The 16,774-nt window shown below is 37.9% G+C and overlaps 1 protein-coding gene across 1 annotated transcript in view; it reads right to left on the reverse strand.

Annotated features, from left to right (window-relative positions):
* Positions 1-376: 376 nt before the first annotated feature.
* Positions 377-16,774, reverse strand: part of RSPH4A (radial spoke head component 4A) — a 17,550-nt gene continuing 1,152 nt past the window's right edge. Inside the window, 6 exon segments of the mRNA XM_017855452.1 lie at positions 377-1,143; positions 3,287-3,404; positions 4,126-4,270; positions 5,462-5,750; positions 5,752-6,200; positions 10,810-11,044. Coding sequence (XP_017710941.1) covers positions 909-1,143; positions 3,287-3,404; positions 4,126-4,270; positions 5,462-5,750; positions 5,752-6,200; positions 10,810-11,044 — 1,471 coding nt within the window. The 3' untranslated portion in view covers positions 377-908.

Below are 16,774 nucleotides of genomic sequence, written 5' to 3' on the forward strand. Positions count from 1 at the left end.
AAAAAAAAAAAAAAATTTACCAGCCTGGCTAACATGGTGAAACCCCATCTCTACTAAAAATACAAAAAAAGCCAGGCGTAGTGGCGTGCACCTGTAGTCGCAGCTTCTCGGGAGGCTGAGGCAGGAGAAACGCTTGAACCCAGGAGGCAGAGGTGGCAGTGAGCCGAGATCGCACTACTGCACTCTAGCCTGCACTCTAGCCTGGCGACAGAGACTGTGTCCCAACCACCTCCCCGCCAAAAAAAAAAAAAAAAAAAAAAATTCAGTGTTCCCTACAGTTTTAAGCAGGTGATGGAATTATGATACTATCTCAAGCAGGAAAAATGAATATATATGCTATACAGTGTTTGGTCACAATATCACAGTCACGACCATAGGTAATTACAAAAGTTTAAGAGTACATGCTGAGATCAGTTCTTACAAAGGTTAACAATACATTACTCTAGTGATAATATTTTTTGTCTTCATACCCCTTGACACTCTTAAAAAAGTATTGATGTTTCCAAGAATTTCCTGTGGGTTGTATCTTCCAGTGTTTGTCATATTACAAATTAAACCTAAGACCATTTATTTATTTATTTTAATTGTTTTACCTCACTTGGACCATGTGAAACCTGCGCCCTTTTAAAAACAAGAATGTACAAGCGCATATTCCATTATCCATAACCCTCAGAACAATGATGTGATTGCATGTTATTTAGCCTCTGGAAAATCCCATGAGTATCTTTCAATAAAAATGTTAATATTTCTACCTATGAAATTTCAAGCTTGATATTTTCAAGATTGACTTTTGCAGTTCAATAATTTCTGACATGTGTATGTATATACACACACAGAAAAGTGTAAAATTAGTCTCATATAAGGGGTATATATCAGTGTCACATAAAACCAGGCTAATTTTATGTTTATTAGTCATAATCATCTTCCTCATCTTCATCTTCCTCATATTCTTCATTCTCAGCTGCAAGTAGAACTGCTTCTTGTGCAGCCCTGAAAGCTTGCTCCTCCTCCACACTGGGGTCATCCATTTCTGTAATTTCTGGTCCACTGGGGTATTCTTGATAAACTGGTGGTGGAACTGGGGGTGTATAATTGTCTGGACTATACTTATGACCCCAACCTATGTAGAAATTTTCAAACTTTCTATAAGTAAAAAAAAAAAGAAAGAAAAGAAAAAAAGATTATTATATAATTTCTCAGAAAAATGGACCCTTCTGTAATACTGAAGTACTTAGAATATCATGGTCCTATAATTTAAAAAGTAATACATGTAAAATGCTAGAAGTAAAATATTCCTCAATGATTTTTCTACCACAGGGAATTGTTTTCATCCAAACTGCTTAAGCTGGTTAAAAAAAAAACTGTGAGACCAGACACTGTTAAAATGTACCCCACACCTAGACCACAAGCAAAAGCCTTTCTCCTTTCAATTATTTTCAGGGGAGGAAAAAAAAAGTTATTACCTTCCACAAAGTTAGAAAGATTTAAAAATAGCTAACCCTGCAGACTCCTGCCTGGGCAAGGAGTTGGGCTTGTGGTTAGAAACCTATGTGTTACTTTTTTTAGGTATGACCATAGGCAATCACAAAGAGTTTACCTGGCACACCAGACTTGGAATACAATGCATTGCTGTCTCTACGGGAAGTTGCAGTCAAGGACGCTGGCCCCTTTGGCTAGTCATGCTCTTCAATGTTTGCATTCCTAGACCAGGTGCCTCCATTCCTAGGTCTCTTTATCTGAGGCCTTCAGCAGAGACCTTTCCAACCCCTCCTTTCTCTGCTCTCTGTGCTCAGCACTTTTTCACTCTCTGTGCTCAGCACTTTTTCACTTCCAGCCTTCCAGCCCCTCTCATCCTCCTCTTGGTCTCCAGGTCTGTAAAACTGCAGGAGCCGTTTGAGGATTCCCTTCTCAATGAGATGACCCCAGCACCTCCACATCTATGATAGCCATATCTGTGCTGATCCACCTGACTCTCCACTAGAGGGCCATTCCATGGGGGAAAATGGAACGGGGATGTCAAAGCTTTCTCTTGCTTATACTATCACAGTAAATGATTAAAGGCTTAACTCTCTTTTTTTTTTTTTTTTTTTTTTTTTTTTTGAGACGGAGTCTTGCTCTGTCACCCAGGCTGGAGTGCAGTGGCCGGATCTCAGCTCACTGCAAGCTCCGCTTCCCGGGTTTACGCCATTCTCCTGCCTCAGCCTCCCGAGTAGCTGGGACTACAGGCGCCCGCCACTTCGCCCGGCTAGTTTTTTGTATTTTTTAGTAGAGACGGGGTTTCACGGTGTTAGCCAGGATGGTCTCGATCTCCTGACCTCGTGATCCGCCCGTCTCGGCCTCCCAAAGTGCTGGGATTAAAGGCTTGAGCCACCTTAACTCTCATTTTTAGCTTGTTGTGCTTTAATGGCTACTCTAACACCTGGCTGCTCAGCTTTCTCTCCAGATAAGCTAAGCTTCTGACACTGGGTTATTAGTAAAAAAATAGAAACATAAGACAAATAGAAGTATATGTTCTAGGTAAGGGATAAAATTATTTTTAGTGTGCTCTTGATCTTAATTCCTCTGAAAGCGATAGCCTAAATAAAGCATATTTTAACTATCTTTTATCAAGATTTCCAACAAAAATGATCTGAGATTTAAACTAATTTAAATACGGCTTAGAAATATCTCCATTAATCTTCTAAGTGAATGAATAAGTCATTACCCAAATAATCATTGATGAAAACCCATATTTTATTTCAACAAACTGATAAGATGAAAGGGTAGAAGTCCGAATTACTACCTAATGTCCTGAATTTGATGTTTTATTGTGTATCACAGATGTTATTTTAATAAATTTTATGCCAAACACACATAATATGCCAAAGATGAGTTAAAATGATAGTAGCGGCCAGGCGTGGTGGCTCAAACATGTAATCCCAGCACTTTGAGAGGCCGAGGAGGGGTGAATCATGAGATCAGGAGTTTGAGGCCAGCCTGGCTAACATGGCGAAACCTCGTATCTACTAAAAAAAAAAAAAAATACAAAAATTAGCTGGGCACAGTGGTGCATGCCTGTAATCCCAGCTACTGGGGAGGCTGAGGTAGGAGAACAGTTTGAACCCAGGAGGCGGAGGTTGCAGTGAGCTGAGATCATGCCACTGCACTCCAGCCTGGATGACAGAGCAAGACTCTGTCTCAAAAAAACAAGAAAACAATGATAGTAGCTTAACATTGTAGTGGTTATTTATAATTTCCAGAGCTTAACTAATCACAGAAATGGCTTCATAAGTGGTCAGATACTTACTTGCCATTGGAGAAGGCATATGCTCCAGGCCAAAGGTTGGATTGAAGGACTGCAATAGCATATTGTGGAATGAGATCTGAGGATAACCGTGTTGTCCAAGGGGGTATATTCTGAATCTCTGGAACCCAAAGACAAATGCAAAAGCTTAATTCCTGACTAGACAAGAATCTACTGTGTAAGCTATTTTTATAAATCCACACATGCATGCACAAACACAGATACACACATATTTGATATAGAAAGAAAAAACAGCAGCAGCTTAACAAAATCAGGAGGGTACTTCGTGAATGTTCTGGAACAATGGAATTTGAAATATATATCTCCATTTTTGCAACCAAGACAAGAAGTTTTATTAAGGGAAAGGAGGCTTGTGTCATAGAGTGAGTAGTATTTGATGGCTTAATGAAAGGTATATTATTATTAAATGAGATCAAGGGTTGCAAGCACAAATACTCCAAAACTGAAGGGAAAGAAACAAGAATATAGGAATGAGAGTAGAGTTTTTAAAAACCAGGACCAAGAATATTTATGCCATTTGTTTGTGGTCTGCAGAATGCAAGACAAGAATAATAAAGGAGACAATTGTCAGCATTTCCAGAAAGCGCTACAGCCAACTTATGTTTCCTCTCTACATGACTCCTTCAACCTCTGTCAGAGAACATTGATGTGGCCAGCTATATTCTTCACTCCCTATCATCCCAGAACACGAATGGGAAGAGGATGAGACTTTGGCTCTTGTTCACTTTTTAGAGCTTTCCAACTCTCATATTTACTAATAACGCACATAGTATATTATATTGTTTGTGTGTCTGTGTGTGATAATAGTTATGTAAAATAACCTAAATCTTCAGAGATTGGTGTCAAAAGAGGAGGCCCCACTTCCTGTTCTATGTAGTCAGGCTCTTCTTTTTCTTCATCTTCTTCCTCTCCTTCCTCTTCTTCTTCCTCGTTTTTTTGTATGGAGTTGAACCAATTACAGCGACCCTGGGAATGAATGTTGCAAGATTTAGTAGTCTAATGGGGACCTTAAAATTTCAGAACATTCATTTGATCAGGATGAAGCGTCACTCTGTGGGAATTTAATCGATTATTCATTCATTCATTCTATGTACATTTTCCAAGTGCTATTTTCATCTAGGTTGTTTCAAGGAAAAAGCCATGCTATTTATTTTGAGAATTTGCCAAATTCTTGAAGTCACAGAACGTGTATTTTAAAATTATCACTTATATTTTAAAATTAGCAGAACCTTAGTGAAAAAGGTAAGAGTGTATTTTACTGGTTTGTGGTAAATAATCTATGAGAGAGCTGAAGCTATTATGATAATGATTATTAACATTAACATTTAAATGTGGTAATAAGATTATTTATGGAAGTTTAGGGTTTATAATGTCTCATTTAGTTAACTCTTATGTAGAGAAAGCTAAGAGTATCTCTTATCTAGATCAAAGTATAATGAAGATTTTCTACCTGCAGATGAGGTAGTATAGCACAAGGGTTAAGTGGATGCACTGGGTCCATTCTGTGCAGTCTCACATCTGATTCGGTTCCTTATTAGCTATGTTCCTTTTGTTACATTTCCTAAACTCTCTGTTTCAATGTCCTCATCTGAAAATTGAGGATAATAATACTGTTTCGTGGGGTTGTTGTAAAGATTAAATCTTATACACACACACACACACAAACACACACACACCTGGAACAATAGGTGTTACATAACTGCTATATAGCACTGTTTCTTTGATTTTGTTTTTGTTATAATCCCTTACTGTTCTTGACATAAAAGCTACATGTATTATAGAGATAAAATTAAACAACTGTTTTCAAAATTAATGTACCCATCTATATTAAACATATAAAAAACTTGTGTAATTGCAGAACACACAAATCTAAATCTGTACATCATGTGTCAAATGTTCCACAGAAGAATGTGTTTTATTTTCAAATAGAAAATAAAGTCTGTTTGGAGATCCCTGGGACCTTCAGTTATATAGACAATTATATAGACATCGGCATTTTATATTACTCTGCATTTTGGCTGTGTTTTAATTATCTCTTTTCCTGCCTATTAAATAGAATCCAAAGGCCTTTATTTTGTATGTCTTCATGCATTATAGTGATAATTTAATGAATATTTGCCTAATTACCTGATAGATTGAGAACTGCAAAGCTCTTACCTGAGAGAGAATATGCTGTACATGATGAACCCAATTGGATAAGGATTCTACTAGATCTATCACTTGGATGCCTTCAAAATCAGGGTTTTCCTCAAAGCTATTTTGCCCACCTTCTACCTCTTCTTCTTCTTCTCCTTCCTCTTCACCAAACTGATAAAATCCTAGAGGACTGACGTGGGTTCCTGCTGAAATTCGGGCAATTTGCGCTCGTAAATAATTACTCTCATTTCCTGGGAAAGGTGGGTAGCTTATGATGGGAGCATCCAATCGCCCAGTGAAAATTTCTTGATTTTCTTGCAATAACAATTTGTGCAGGTATAACTGGTGGTAACTTCACCCATGGTCTTCCTGGTTCATTGCAAACAAAATAGACATATTTGTTGGCACCTGTTCTACTTTCTTCTTTTGGTATAGCCTGCGGGGCCTTGTAAAAGGACTTTGGTAATTCATCTTCCTCATCTTCATCAGCTTCACTTTCTCCATTGTCCCTCTCTTCAGCCACATCTTCCTCTTCCACTTCCTCTTCATCTTCCCCCTCACGAAACTCCACTTCAGCTACAATATAATTCATTTCCAGACCCAAGATCTTTCCCCAGAAGCGGCATCTTTGGATTGGGTGGGTGTCAGTAAGCTGTTTGAGGGCAAGAAATATGCGGTACGTCTCATCTGTGCCCAAACCAACTCCAGCTTGTTCAAAATAAAAAGCTGACTCCATTACGTTTGGAAGAGCATTTTCTGCCTGGGGAAACAAATGCTGTAGTTAAAATTTATCGATACGACAAATGCTTGCTTCCCTTGTCTTTTTTATGTATCTCGATATTCTACTTTCTCCACCACTTCTTTGACATTTCTCTCAAGATTTAGATCAAATTGGCTGGGCACGGTGGTTCACGCCTATAATCCCAGCACTTTGGGAGGCTGAGGTGAGTGGATCACCTGAGCTCAGGAGTTCGAGACCAGCCTGGTCAACATGGTGAGACCCCCGTCTCTAATAGAAATACAAAAATTAGCTGGGCATGGTGGTGCCTGCCTATAGTCCCAGCTACTTGGGAGGCTGAGGCAAGAGGATCACTTGAACCCTGGAGGAGGAGGTTGTAGTGAGCTGAGGTTGCACCACTGCATTCCAGCCTAGGCAACAGAGCAAGACTTCATCTCAAAAAACAAACAAACATATTTAGATCAAAGTATGATAATTCCTGAATCTCTGTTCTTCTCTCATTATTTATAAATGTAGCTTCTCTTGTATCTTATACTCATTAATATATAATAGTTACCTTGTTTATGTAAATAGGTAGAGAAAATTTAATAATCACTATGAATAATAAAAATTCAACATTCCTGTTTTATAAAAAATATTTAAGTGACTCCCTTAGTATCCTAAAATAAGATGTAGAATAACTATGTACACACATATTTAGAACAAAGTATGGTTTTACATATGTCTATATTACTATATATCTTTAAAATAAACATTTATTAAGTGCATGGTTTTATATAGGATCACTAAAAATTAATATAGTATCCTGGGTGATGTAATGTATGGGATAAATAAAAGGAACATATAATAAAGTACTCATGTCTATACTTGAAGACATAATGTAGTCAGATGCTCCTCCTACTTATAATAAATTATTTTGAATTTAAAATGAAATAAAAAAATTCCACCAAAGAAATACAGAGAAATGAATAAGCAGAGTCTCAAATGAACCATAGAAACACATTTGTGAAGACTGGGCGTGGTGGCTCACGTCTGTAATCCCAGCACTTTGGGTGGCCGAGTCAGGCAGATCACGAGGTTAGTAGATCAAGACCATCCTGACTAACATGGTGAAACTCCATCGTTAACTAAAAACACAAAAAATTAGCTGGGTATGGTGGCGGGTGCCTGTAGTCCCAGCTATTCAGGAGGCTGAGATAGGAGAGTGGCATGGACCCGACAGGCAGTGCTCACAGTAAGCCGAGATCACGCCACTGCACTCCAGCCTGGGTGACAGAGAGAGACTCCATCTCAAAAAAAAAAAAAGAAACACATTTGTGAAAAAGTAGGAAAGAACTTCAACTATAGGTCAAGGTAACTTACAAGACAAACCTTGACCCTCAAGATGAAGAACTTGAGAGCTCTGCTATTCTTACAAATGATATGCTATTATTTATATTATAATTGTAGTGTCAAAATAAGTATAATGACTTTTTAAAATCCTCATCGCCTTGATGTAGGATTGCAAAAGTCTTTCCTTGACATTTGCTGTACCTATCCTACTTGGCCCTTTAAAACTATTTCATCTTACGTCTCTTTAATTGCTCCCTTATTTCTTGAGCTCCAAATGTTGATGTTGTTAAAATATCCTTTTCACTTAATCGCATCTCTCAACACTTTATGCTTGGAAGAGTTCTCCACACCACTTCAAGTGATAAGTGGCTGTTTAAAGTTTCTTTAACTCTGATTTTCTCCCATATTCTACACATATTTCTAGCCACTTCTGATAAATTTCACTTGAGTATTCTAAAAATATCTCAGTTTAATATTTAATTCACGTTTCTCTCAAAGTTTTCTCTTTTTTCTATGTACTCTTTCTTCACCAGTGACATCTCAGTTTCTCACACCAGAAAGTTCGGTCATCTTTGCTTCCTCTGACTTTCTTGACCTTCAATATTTAAGTAGTTAGATTCCTATTGATTCTAGCACATAAAAATTTGTTGGCATTATTTCCTCCTCTTGTATTCATTTATAATATATTAGTCACCATCCTCACTACTTGTGCTATAGCAGAAGGCTTCTAACGCTCTCCTCCCGGCCCCATTCTACCTTTCTTTTTTCATTATCTTTCATATTATGATCAGAGTTATCTTTCTAAACCAAAAGTCAGACCATGCTATTCTCTATTTAAAAACTTCTTACTGTTTACAAGAAAGAAGTTACTTATCAACGCACAAAGAACAGTCTGGCTTTAAGCACTCTGTTCACTTCATTTCCATCAATCACTCCCTCAAACCCACACTCAACTTTTCCAAACATCAAATAATCTTTCCTGATTATTTTATTGTTCTTTTTTCTAAGAATTTAATTTCTAAGAGTCTTCACCTGGTGAACTCCTGCTTATGCTTCATAGCCCAAATGAAATATTACCTCCACTAAAAAGCCTTGCCCAATTACCAATAGCAGAGTTAGTTGTTCCATTCTGTCATTTATCATGTTGTCAAAACAATATAATAATAATTGCTACTATTAAGTTCCTATTATAGGCCAAATCCTTTATATATACTACCTCTACCCCTCAGGTTTTTGCCATTTGATTGTCCTTAAGGCTTGGAAAGTTTAGCCTCTTGCTCAAAATCACACAACTAGCAAGCTAGTTGAACTAGGATTCTAACTCAGATCTGGCTACCTCCAAAGCCCATGTTTACTCCATCAAATGAGGCTAGCTCTTTATTGCACTAATCAAATGGCTTTCCAGTCTTTTTTGCCTTTCTCTAAATTGTAAGCAACTTAAAGTCAGAAAAGTCTTTTTCCCATGTGTATCTCAGTACTTGGAATGCAGTAGTCACATTGTGTATGAATAAATGGGTGAATGAATAAATGAATGCTGAAGACTAAGCAAATGAATTCTGGTGTGGTTAAAGGCAGGAATAAAAACATGAACACTCTAAACATGTAAGTCAGGGACAGGGTTGGTCATGTAGTTCATATTTCAATGCATCAGAGAGACCTCTCTATCTGTTCCTGCATCTTTCTACTTTCTGAGGTGGAGCTTTTAATCTTCAGCTGATGACTCAGCTGTTCCAGGCTGTAAAGCCAATCTTATCCCTTATGAGGAAGTTTTATGGAATCCAGTTAAAGGGCCCAGGTCCCATGATCAAAACAGCTTATTTGTATTCTCACCCCATATCCTAGTTTTAGGATACAAAGTCCTACCTTGTAATGCTGTGTCTATAAAGGGCACCCATTCTTACCCTGGAGTCTGAAGTTTCTTTGATTAACTCCTGCATGAGAATGCCTGCCTATCTAACTCATCTCCATATGCTGTTCGCTCCCAGACTCATCATCGCTGGATATGGCTACAGAACCAACTGCCACCTTGTTGAAACTGTCCAATGTCAACTCCTTGACACCTATCACCTGTTCCTTTTGTATGAATACTACAGATCTTACTGCGTCAATTAGCTCTCTCCTCACAGGCTGCTTAGCCTAGAGACAGCATCTACTGTCTCTCTTCTCTCTTCCCTGACAGAGTGCTATTTTGAAAATACCTTACTCCAAACATCAAATTTGAAAGTATATACACACATCTTAAATAATCTAGTGGTAACAGAATGTAAGTTCAGCAGATGTGTACAAATTACAAGTATATGAGTATTTAGGAAACAGAATAGCCAATACTATTATGAAATCTTTGAAATTAAAATTTCTTTGATATATAAGATTTTATTCTCTAATTATAGCTTTTTTCAATCTCTGTTACCAACCCCTTCTCCAAATATTTTCAACATTTTGTCTATGACGATTTAAAGAAGTATTTTACTCCTCTCCTCTTGTATTACATCCCATTGATGTAATATACATAATATCAAGTCATAACATAAGGAGCTTGTCTTAGAAGAAAATACAAATGACATTAGAAGTGCTTCTGAATTTTCTAATAAATATGCAACTTGATTTAAAACCTGATTTTTAGTTATCTAACATTTATTCATTATTCAACAAATCTTTAGCAAAAGATAGCTGTACATCCAGATCTGCACCAGGCACCTTGGAGAAGAGAACATGTGAAGAAATCCTTTTCTCTAATATTAAGAAACTTAGCATACAAACCTATAAGAATCTGTTTTAGCTTACAAAATACTAAAACACAGTATGAAAAAACAAGAAATCCCTAATCAAGGAAATGAGTAATGTGAAATAAGGTTGACTAAAGAAGGCTTGAAGATATTTTCAAAAAATAAGATGCAAATACTATGTAAGAAGCTATAAAGGCCAGGTGCAGTGGCTCACTCCTGTAATCCCAACATTCTGGGAGGCCAAGGTAGGCAGATCACTTGAGGTCAGGAGTTTGAGACCAGCCTGGCCAATATGGCGAAACCCCATCTCTACTAAAAATACAAAAATTAGCTGGGCATGGTGGCACGTGCCTGAAGTCCCAGCTACTCAGGAGGCTGAGGGAGGAGAATCGCTTGACCCTGAGAGGTAGAGGCTGCAGTGAGCCAGGATCGTGCAATTGTACTGCAAGCCTGGGCACCTGTCTAAAAAAAAAAAAGCTATAAAATACAGTTGGTATGAATTTAAAGCCACAGCCATTCATCCCAAATAAAATCCTAAGATTTAATTATTAAAATTTATAGTAGTGACTTACTATTTCATCTTCCAATTCTTGGTCAACTCCTTCCAAATGTCCCTGGAGAAAGAGAGCCTTCTGCTTTTCTGCTATTTCATATATTGGAAGCATCTCATTCTCATTGTGGAGTGCATCAAATTTTTTACTAAAATGTGCCATCTTCACATCTTGGCTAATATTTTCAAAGATGTCAACAGCATTTTCAGGACGCTCATTTAATATCTTGGTCAATATATTAGAAAGATGATCATATCTATCCAAACAGAGAAAATTCCAGATAATATACATGTCAAGAGCATTTGAAGAAGCATTTTTCTTTGATATTTCTGAGGTCATTAGATAAATATAGACATTAAATGAAAAAGAAAAAAAGAAAAAATATAGCTTAGGTCAATTAATAGAAAGTAGGCAATTATTGAACAACTATTTGCAGACTCAGTTAGTTTGTTTTTAGGGAACTTCAATAACTGAAAGTCTTCAGAGATTTTCAGTGGATAACACTTAAGGTAATTTCTACTATGCCAGAAATAACTTATCCTAGAGTTTTCCTCAGGAAATTATTCCAATATAATAAGGATGTTTAAGTTATTAAAGAAAAACATTTTAGAGCATGATACATATTCCACATCAGGTACATTTTCACATTTTATTTCTGAAATTACAATCTTTTGGTTATATATTTAAAAGTGATTAACATTGTTTTTCAGTTTACTATAACTTCTTTTCCATTCCCCTTCCCCTGCCCTCACCCAATCCAATTTGATTTCCAATCCTGTTGACTCTGTCTTTAAGATTTGTTCTCTTTCTTTCCTTTTTTTTTTTTTTTTGAGACGGAGTCTCACTCTGTCGCCCAGGCTGGAGTGCTGTGGCCGGCTCTCAGCTCACTGCAAGCTCCGCCTCCCGGGTTCACGCCATTCTCATGTCTCAGCCTCCCGAGTAGCTGGGACTACAGGCGCCGCCACGTCGCCCGGCTAGTGTTTTGTAGTTTTAGTAGAGACGGGGTTTCACCGTGTTAGCCAGGATGGTCTCGATCTCCTGACCTCGTGATCCGCCCGTCTCGGCCTCCCAAAGTGCTGGGATTACAGGCTTGAGCCACCGCGCCCGGCTCTTTCCATTTTTTTTTAAAGCCAATTTGTACTTCAGTGTTTCTCAGAACATCTTGCATTTCATATTATAACATCCACTTACACGCAACAAAAAAGTGCCATTAAATATTACGTACCTTTATTGAAATGTGATACAATCTAACATTTTGTTCTATTCTATTACAAACACTGCCCTAGATTTTTATTTCACAACTGAATTAATGAAATTGCCTCTATCCTCTCAGTAATTCATTACATTTTATATAGAACTGCTAGTGTTTGTTTTTTCAAATACCAGAATTACAAAGTGAATGTTAAGAGGCCAGAATGTCTGTCAAAGTGTTCCTGTGTCCTGTCAAAGTGCTCTTTTCTTGAGAAAAAACTCCTCTGTTCAATGTGGAAATTTGTATAAATTGCTTCTCTGGTGGGTACGCATCGTATCTCTCCAACTTTGTTTCTAATTATTAGTTCATTTAGACCTTCTAATAAAAATTACTTTCATATATTGGCTAAGTTCTACCTGGGAGCTTTTGCTTGCTGTGAACCATATATATAATTTCTCTCAAAAAAATAATTTAAAACTCCTTTCGTTCTTAGGGACTTAGCACTCAAGTCATTCCCCAAAATCATCCTTCCCTGGTTCAGAGGGGTTCTTTCTGAGAACAATAATATGCTGCTCTGAAATTTTATTACATTATATATTTCCTATTCAGCAACTGCAGTAGGTTCTTCACAGCCAAGATTAGGGTTTTATGTATCTCCTCTCTTTAATGTGAAACAAAATAAATAGTTGTTCCATAATTGCCTTTCTATTAATTGACCCAAGCTATATTTTTTGTTTTTTCTTTTTCATTTAATGTTTATATTTATCTAATGACCTCAGAAATGTCAAAGAAAAATATGTATGTTATATGGGAGATCAATGTAAAGGGCAGTTAAAAATATTACACAATATTTGAAGAATATAAAATTCCTTCCTCAAATAATTCTTGTAAATGAACAGAAATATTTTGACTAGAAGTTTCTTTAAAACTTCATCAAGCTTCCTTAATATTCATGTACTGTTGGAACTCATGGAGAAGGCTGGGCGCAGTGGCTGCCTGTAATCCCAGCACTTTGGAAGCCACAGGTGGGTGAACCACCTGAGGTCAGGAATTTAAGACCAGCCTAACCAACATGGTAAAACCCCATCTCTATTTAAAAAAAAAAACAAAAATTAATCAGGTGTGGTAGCAGGCACCTGTAATTCCAACTATTTGGGAGGCTGAGTCAGGAGAATCACTTGAACCTGGGAGGCGGAGGTTGCAGTAAGCTGAGATCATGCCACTGCACTCCAGCATGGGTGACAAAGTGAGACTCCATCTCGAAAAGAAAAGAAAAAGAAAACTCATGGAGAAGACTCCAGACTAAAAACACTGTTGGTTATCGGGCAATAGCTGGGTTAATAATGAAAGGGTTTGATCTGCTTCAGTAGCAGATGTGGATGGCATCAAATTAGGGACTCTCAGTCCAAATTTTCATTTTATTTTTCAGGTTTCAATATAATGCATATATGTGCTTTATTCAAGTCCACACCTGAAAATGCCTTTGTGTCAAATTATGAAATATATGTATTAGGTTTTAATTTACAATTATAGTTTTTTCTATTAGGGAGGATTAACAATTTATTTTTTTAATGGAAGAAAAGGAGCAAGCAATTCTTTCCTATAGCCTTTTAGTTCAGTGATGAAAAACCATTTTCAGATTCCATATTTCAGTCAAAGATTGTTTAAATTGCCATGAAAAATAGGTTTTATGGCTGTCAAATTAGATCTGCATATAAGAGATGGAGTTAAAGTCATCTTTTACTAAACAATTTTGAACTGCAGGCACTAAAGCACTTAGAGGATAGCAGTGAATATTATGGAAGATATTCACTTATTACCTCAGAGACAGCATTTGGAAATAAAATTAAATTTAGATATGTAAGTAATATCAATTATAAAATATAAAATAATTCAATAAAGAAAATTTCTCATGTTTTGCATTCAGTTTTAAATTGTTAGTGAACTCACAAGTATTTGTAATGTGTTCCTTTGCAATTTTAACAGTTTGTAAGTTCATGCTTGTTATCTAACATAGGGCAATATGTCAAGAAGTTTATATCAGAAATTCAAGTAGAATCCACTACAGGGTAGCAAATTACATTCTTGCAGCTTAAGTAAATTGTAGTTTAAAATATTAACTAATAGGCTGGGTGTGGTGGCTCACGCCTGTAATCCCAACACTTTGGGAGGCCGAGGCAGGCGGATCATGAAATCAGGAAATCGAGACTATCCTGGCTAACACAGTGAAACCACGTCTCTACTAAAAATACAAAAAAAAATTAGCCGGGTTTAGTGGCGGGCGCCTGTAGTCCCAGCTCTCGGGGGGGCTGAGGCAGGGGGAATGGTGTGACCTGGGGACGGCAGAGGCTTTTTCGCAGTGAGCCGGGTCGTGCTACTGCTCCATCCCTGGGGGACAGAGTGACGGTTCTGTCTCAAAAAAAAATAAAAAAAAAAAAAAAAAAAAAAAATAATAAATAGTATTTCAAACTGATCTCATATTTCATGAGATTTCTCACATCATACATTAATGTTTTTATTCATTAGACTTTAAAATTGTATCTCCTGTGTCTTAAAGCCTAGTAATAGCTGCAAATATTTGCCACAATGTATATTCAGTAGGCATTTAATTAATATTTACTGATTAATCAGGAAGCACCCCAATAGATTATGGTGAAAACTTGGGAATTATGATTTATATATATTGGTTTTCATCCATAGTTTCTGACTCATAAGTCTCACACTGCTTTTCATTTCTCCCCAAGATAGGCCTAAGAAACTGAAAGTATACTCTAACCTTTCTCCATGTCTGGCCATAATGAAATTCTCTAACCTACTTTATCTGATTGACGGTCATAAGACGCGCATTTCAAAAGAGGTCCTGCTCCATATCAAGGAGGAAAGAACGCTCCACAGAGAGGCCAAGAAGAATCTAGATAGGCCTTGCTGGGTTTCCCCACTCAATCTATTAGCATTAGATTATACCCCTATAAGTCACATTTCTACACAGTCATCAATCATGCCTATCCAATAATATCTCCATAAAAGACCCAAGAGAACAGGTTTCGGGGAGCATCTGACAGCTGAACACATGGAGGTTGCTGGAGGGTGGCCTTCCCAGAGAGGGCATGGAAGCTTTGCACTCCTTACCCAATATCTCTTCATGTGCATCCTTTGTAATATCCTTTATAATAAGCCAGTAATATTAGTGTTTCCCTGAGTTCTGTGAGCCACTCTAGCACATCAGTTGAACCCAAGAAGGGAGCTGTGGGATCCCTGATTTATAGCTGGTTGGTCAGAAGCACAGGTTAATCAGCCTGGGGCGTGTGATTGGCATTGGAAGTGTGGGGAAGTCTTGTGGGATTGAGCCCTCAACCTGTGGGATCTGATGCTATCTCCAGGTGGATATGTCAGAATTGAATCAGAGGACACCTAGTTGGTGCCCACTGCAGAAGTGATTGCTTGCTTGTGGATAGGAAAACAGAACCCCAAACATTCTGTCACAGAAGTCTTCTGTGTTAAGGCTGGGCGCAGTGGCTCACGCCTGTAATCCCAGTTACTTGGGAGGCTGAGGTAGGAGAATCGCTTGAAGCCGGGAGGCAGAGGCTACAGTGAGCCAAGATGGTGCCACTACACTGCAGCCCGGGTGACAAAGCAGACTCCATCTCAAAACAAAGACAAAACCAACAGCAACAAGAAGAAGTCTTCTATGTTGGTTGTTGTAGAGTGAAAGAATATAAAAAGCATTCATTTCTTCTTACTCGATTAATAGTTGCTAGCACTGTGCCAACCCTAAGTATATAGTAGTATACAAAATTCAGAGTCCCTGACCTCTGGGGGCCTGCAATCTAGTGGGAGAGTCAGATAATCAAATATAAGTCTATCTCTCTGTACATAAAATTATAAATGACATTAAATGCTATGAAGGAAAAGAATAAGCTTTTTAGTAGTGTTCCATGGAAGTTGAGTTCTGAAGAATGAGGAGCCAGCCAGACAAAGACTTAGAAAAGAAGCCTTCTAGGCACAGGGAACAGCCATGGGGCTGGAGCTTAGTGATGGAGGGAGAGGTAAGAGTCCGTAAGTGTTGTCAGCCACTGGAATCTTGAGCAAATTCGGTTCTCCATGACTTGGTCTCCTCATTTACAAAAACAAATGAGTTGTATTAGATGTTTTCCAAAATCCCTTCTAACCCTAAAAAACTATTGACCCTATCATTATGTAACTCTGGAAGCAAAAATCTATAGAAATCTATACTGTCATAAGTTCTAAAATTAAAGCTATAATGGGATGAGCAGAACATATGTAGACTATTGAACATCACATTTTAAGAGACTTGGATAAAATGGCATGTGTTCTAGGTAGCTTGTATAGTGACCAGTTCTCCCAGTTTGTGAGGACTAAGGGGTTTCTTAGGATAAAGAACTTTCAGCACTCAGCCAAACTGAGATGGTGGTCACCCTAGCACAGCCTGGGTTGGGAACTCAAAAGCCATGCAAGCCATAGCATCTACAGATGAGAGACATGTGATTGCTTTCACTGGTAGACAGTTATTTTTCACAAGCATCCTGGAGAGATGCTTGGACTTTATGGTCTTTATGATATCTTTCAAGCCCGAGACTCCATAATTCCTAAGTTTTATTTTTTGTGTGTGCCTAGGATCTTTAAAGAAGCCGCAGGAAGGCCGGGCGCGGTGGCTCAAGCCTGTAATCCCAGCACTTTGGGAGGCCGAGACGGGCGGATCACGAGGTCAGCAGATCGAGACCATCCTGGCTAACATGGTGAAACCCCGTCTCTACTAAAAAAAATACAAAAAAC

The sequence above is a fragment of the Rhinopithecus bieti genome, unplaced genomic scaffold, assembly GCF_001698545.2.
Source record: "Rhinopithecus bieti isolate Rb0 unplaced genomic scaffold, ASM169854v2 scaffold_41207, whole genome shotgun sequence".
In the NCBI taxonomy this organism is placed as follows: domain Eukaryota; kingdom Metazoa; phylum Chordata; class Mammalia; order Primates; family Cercopithecidae; genus Rhinopithecus; species Rhinopithecus bieti.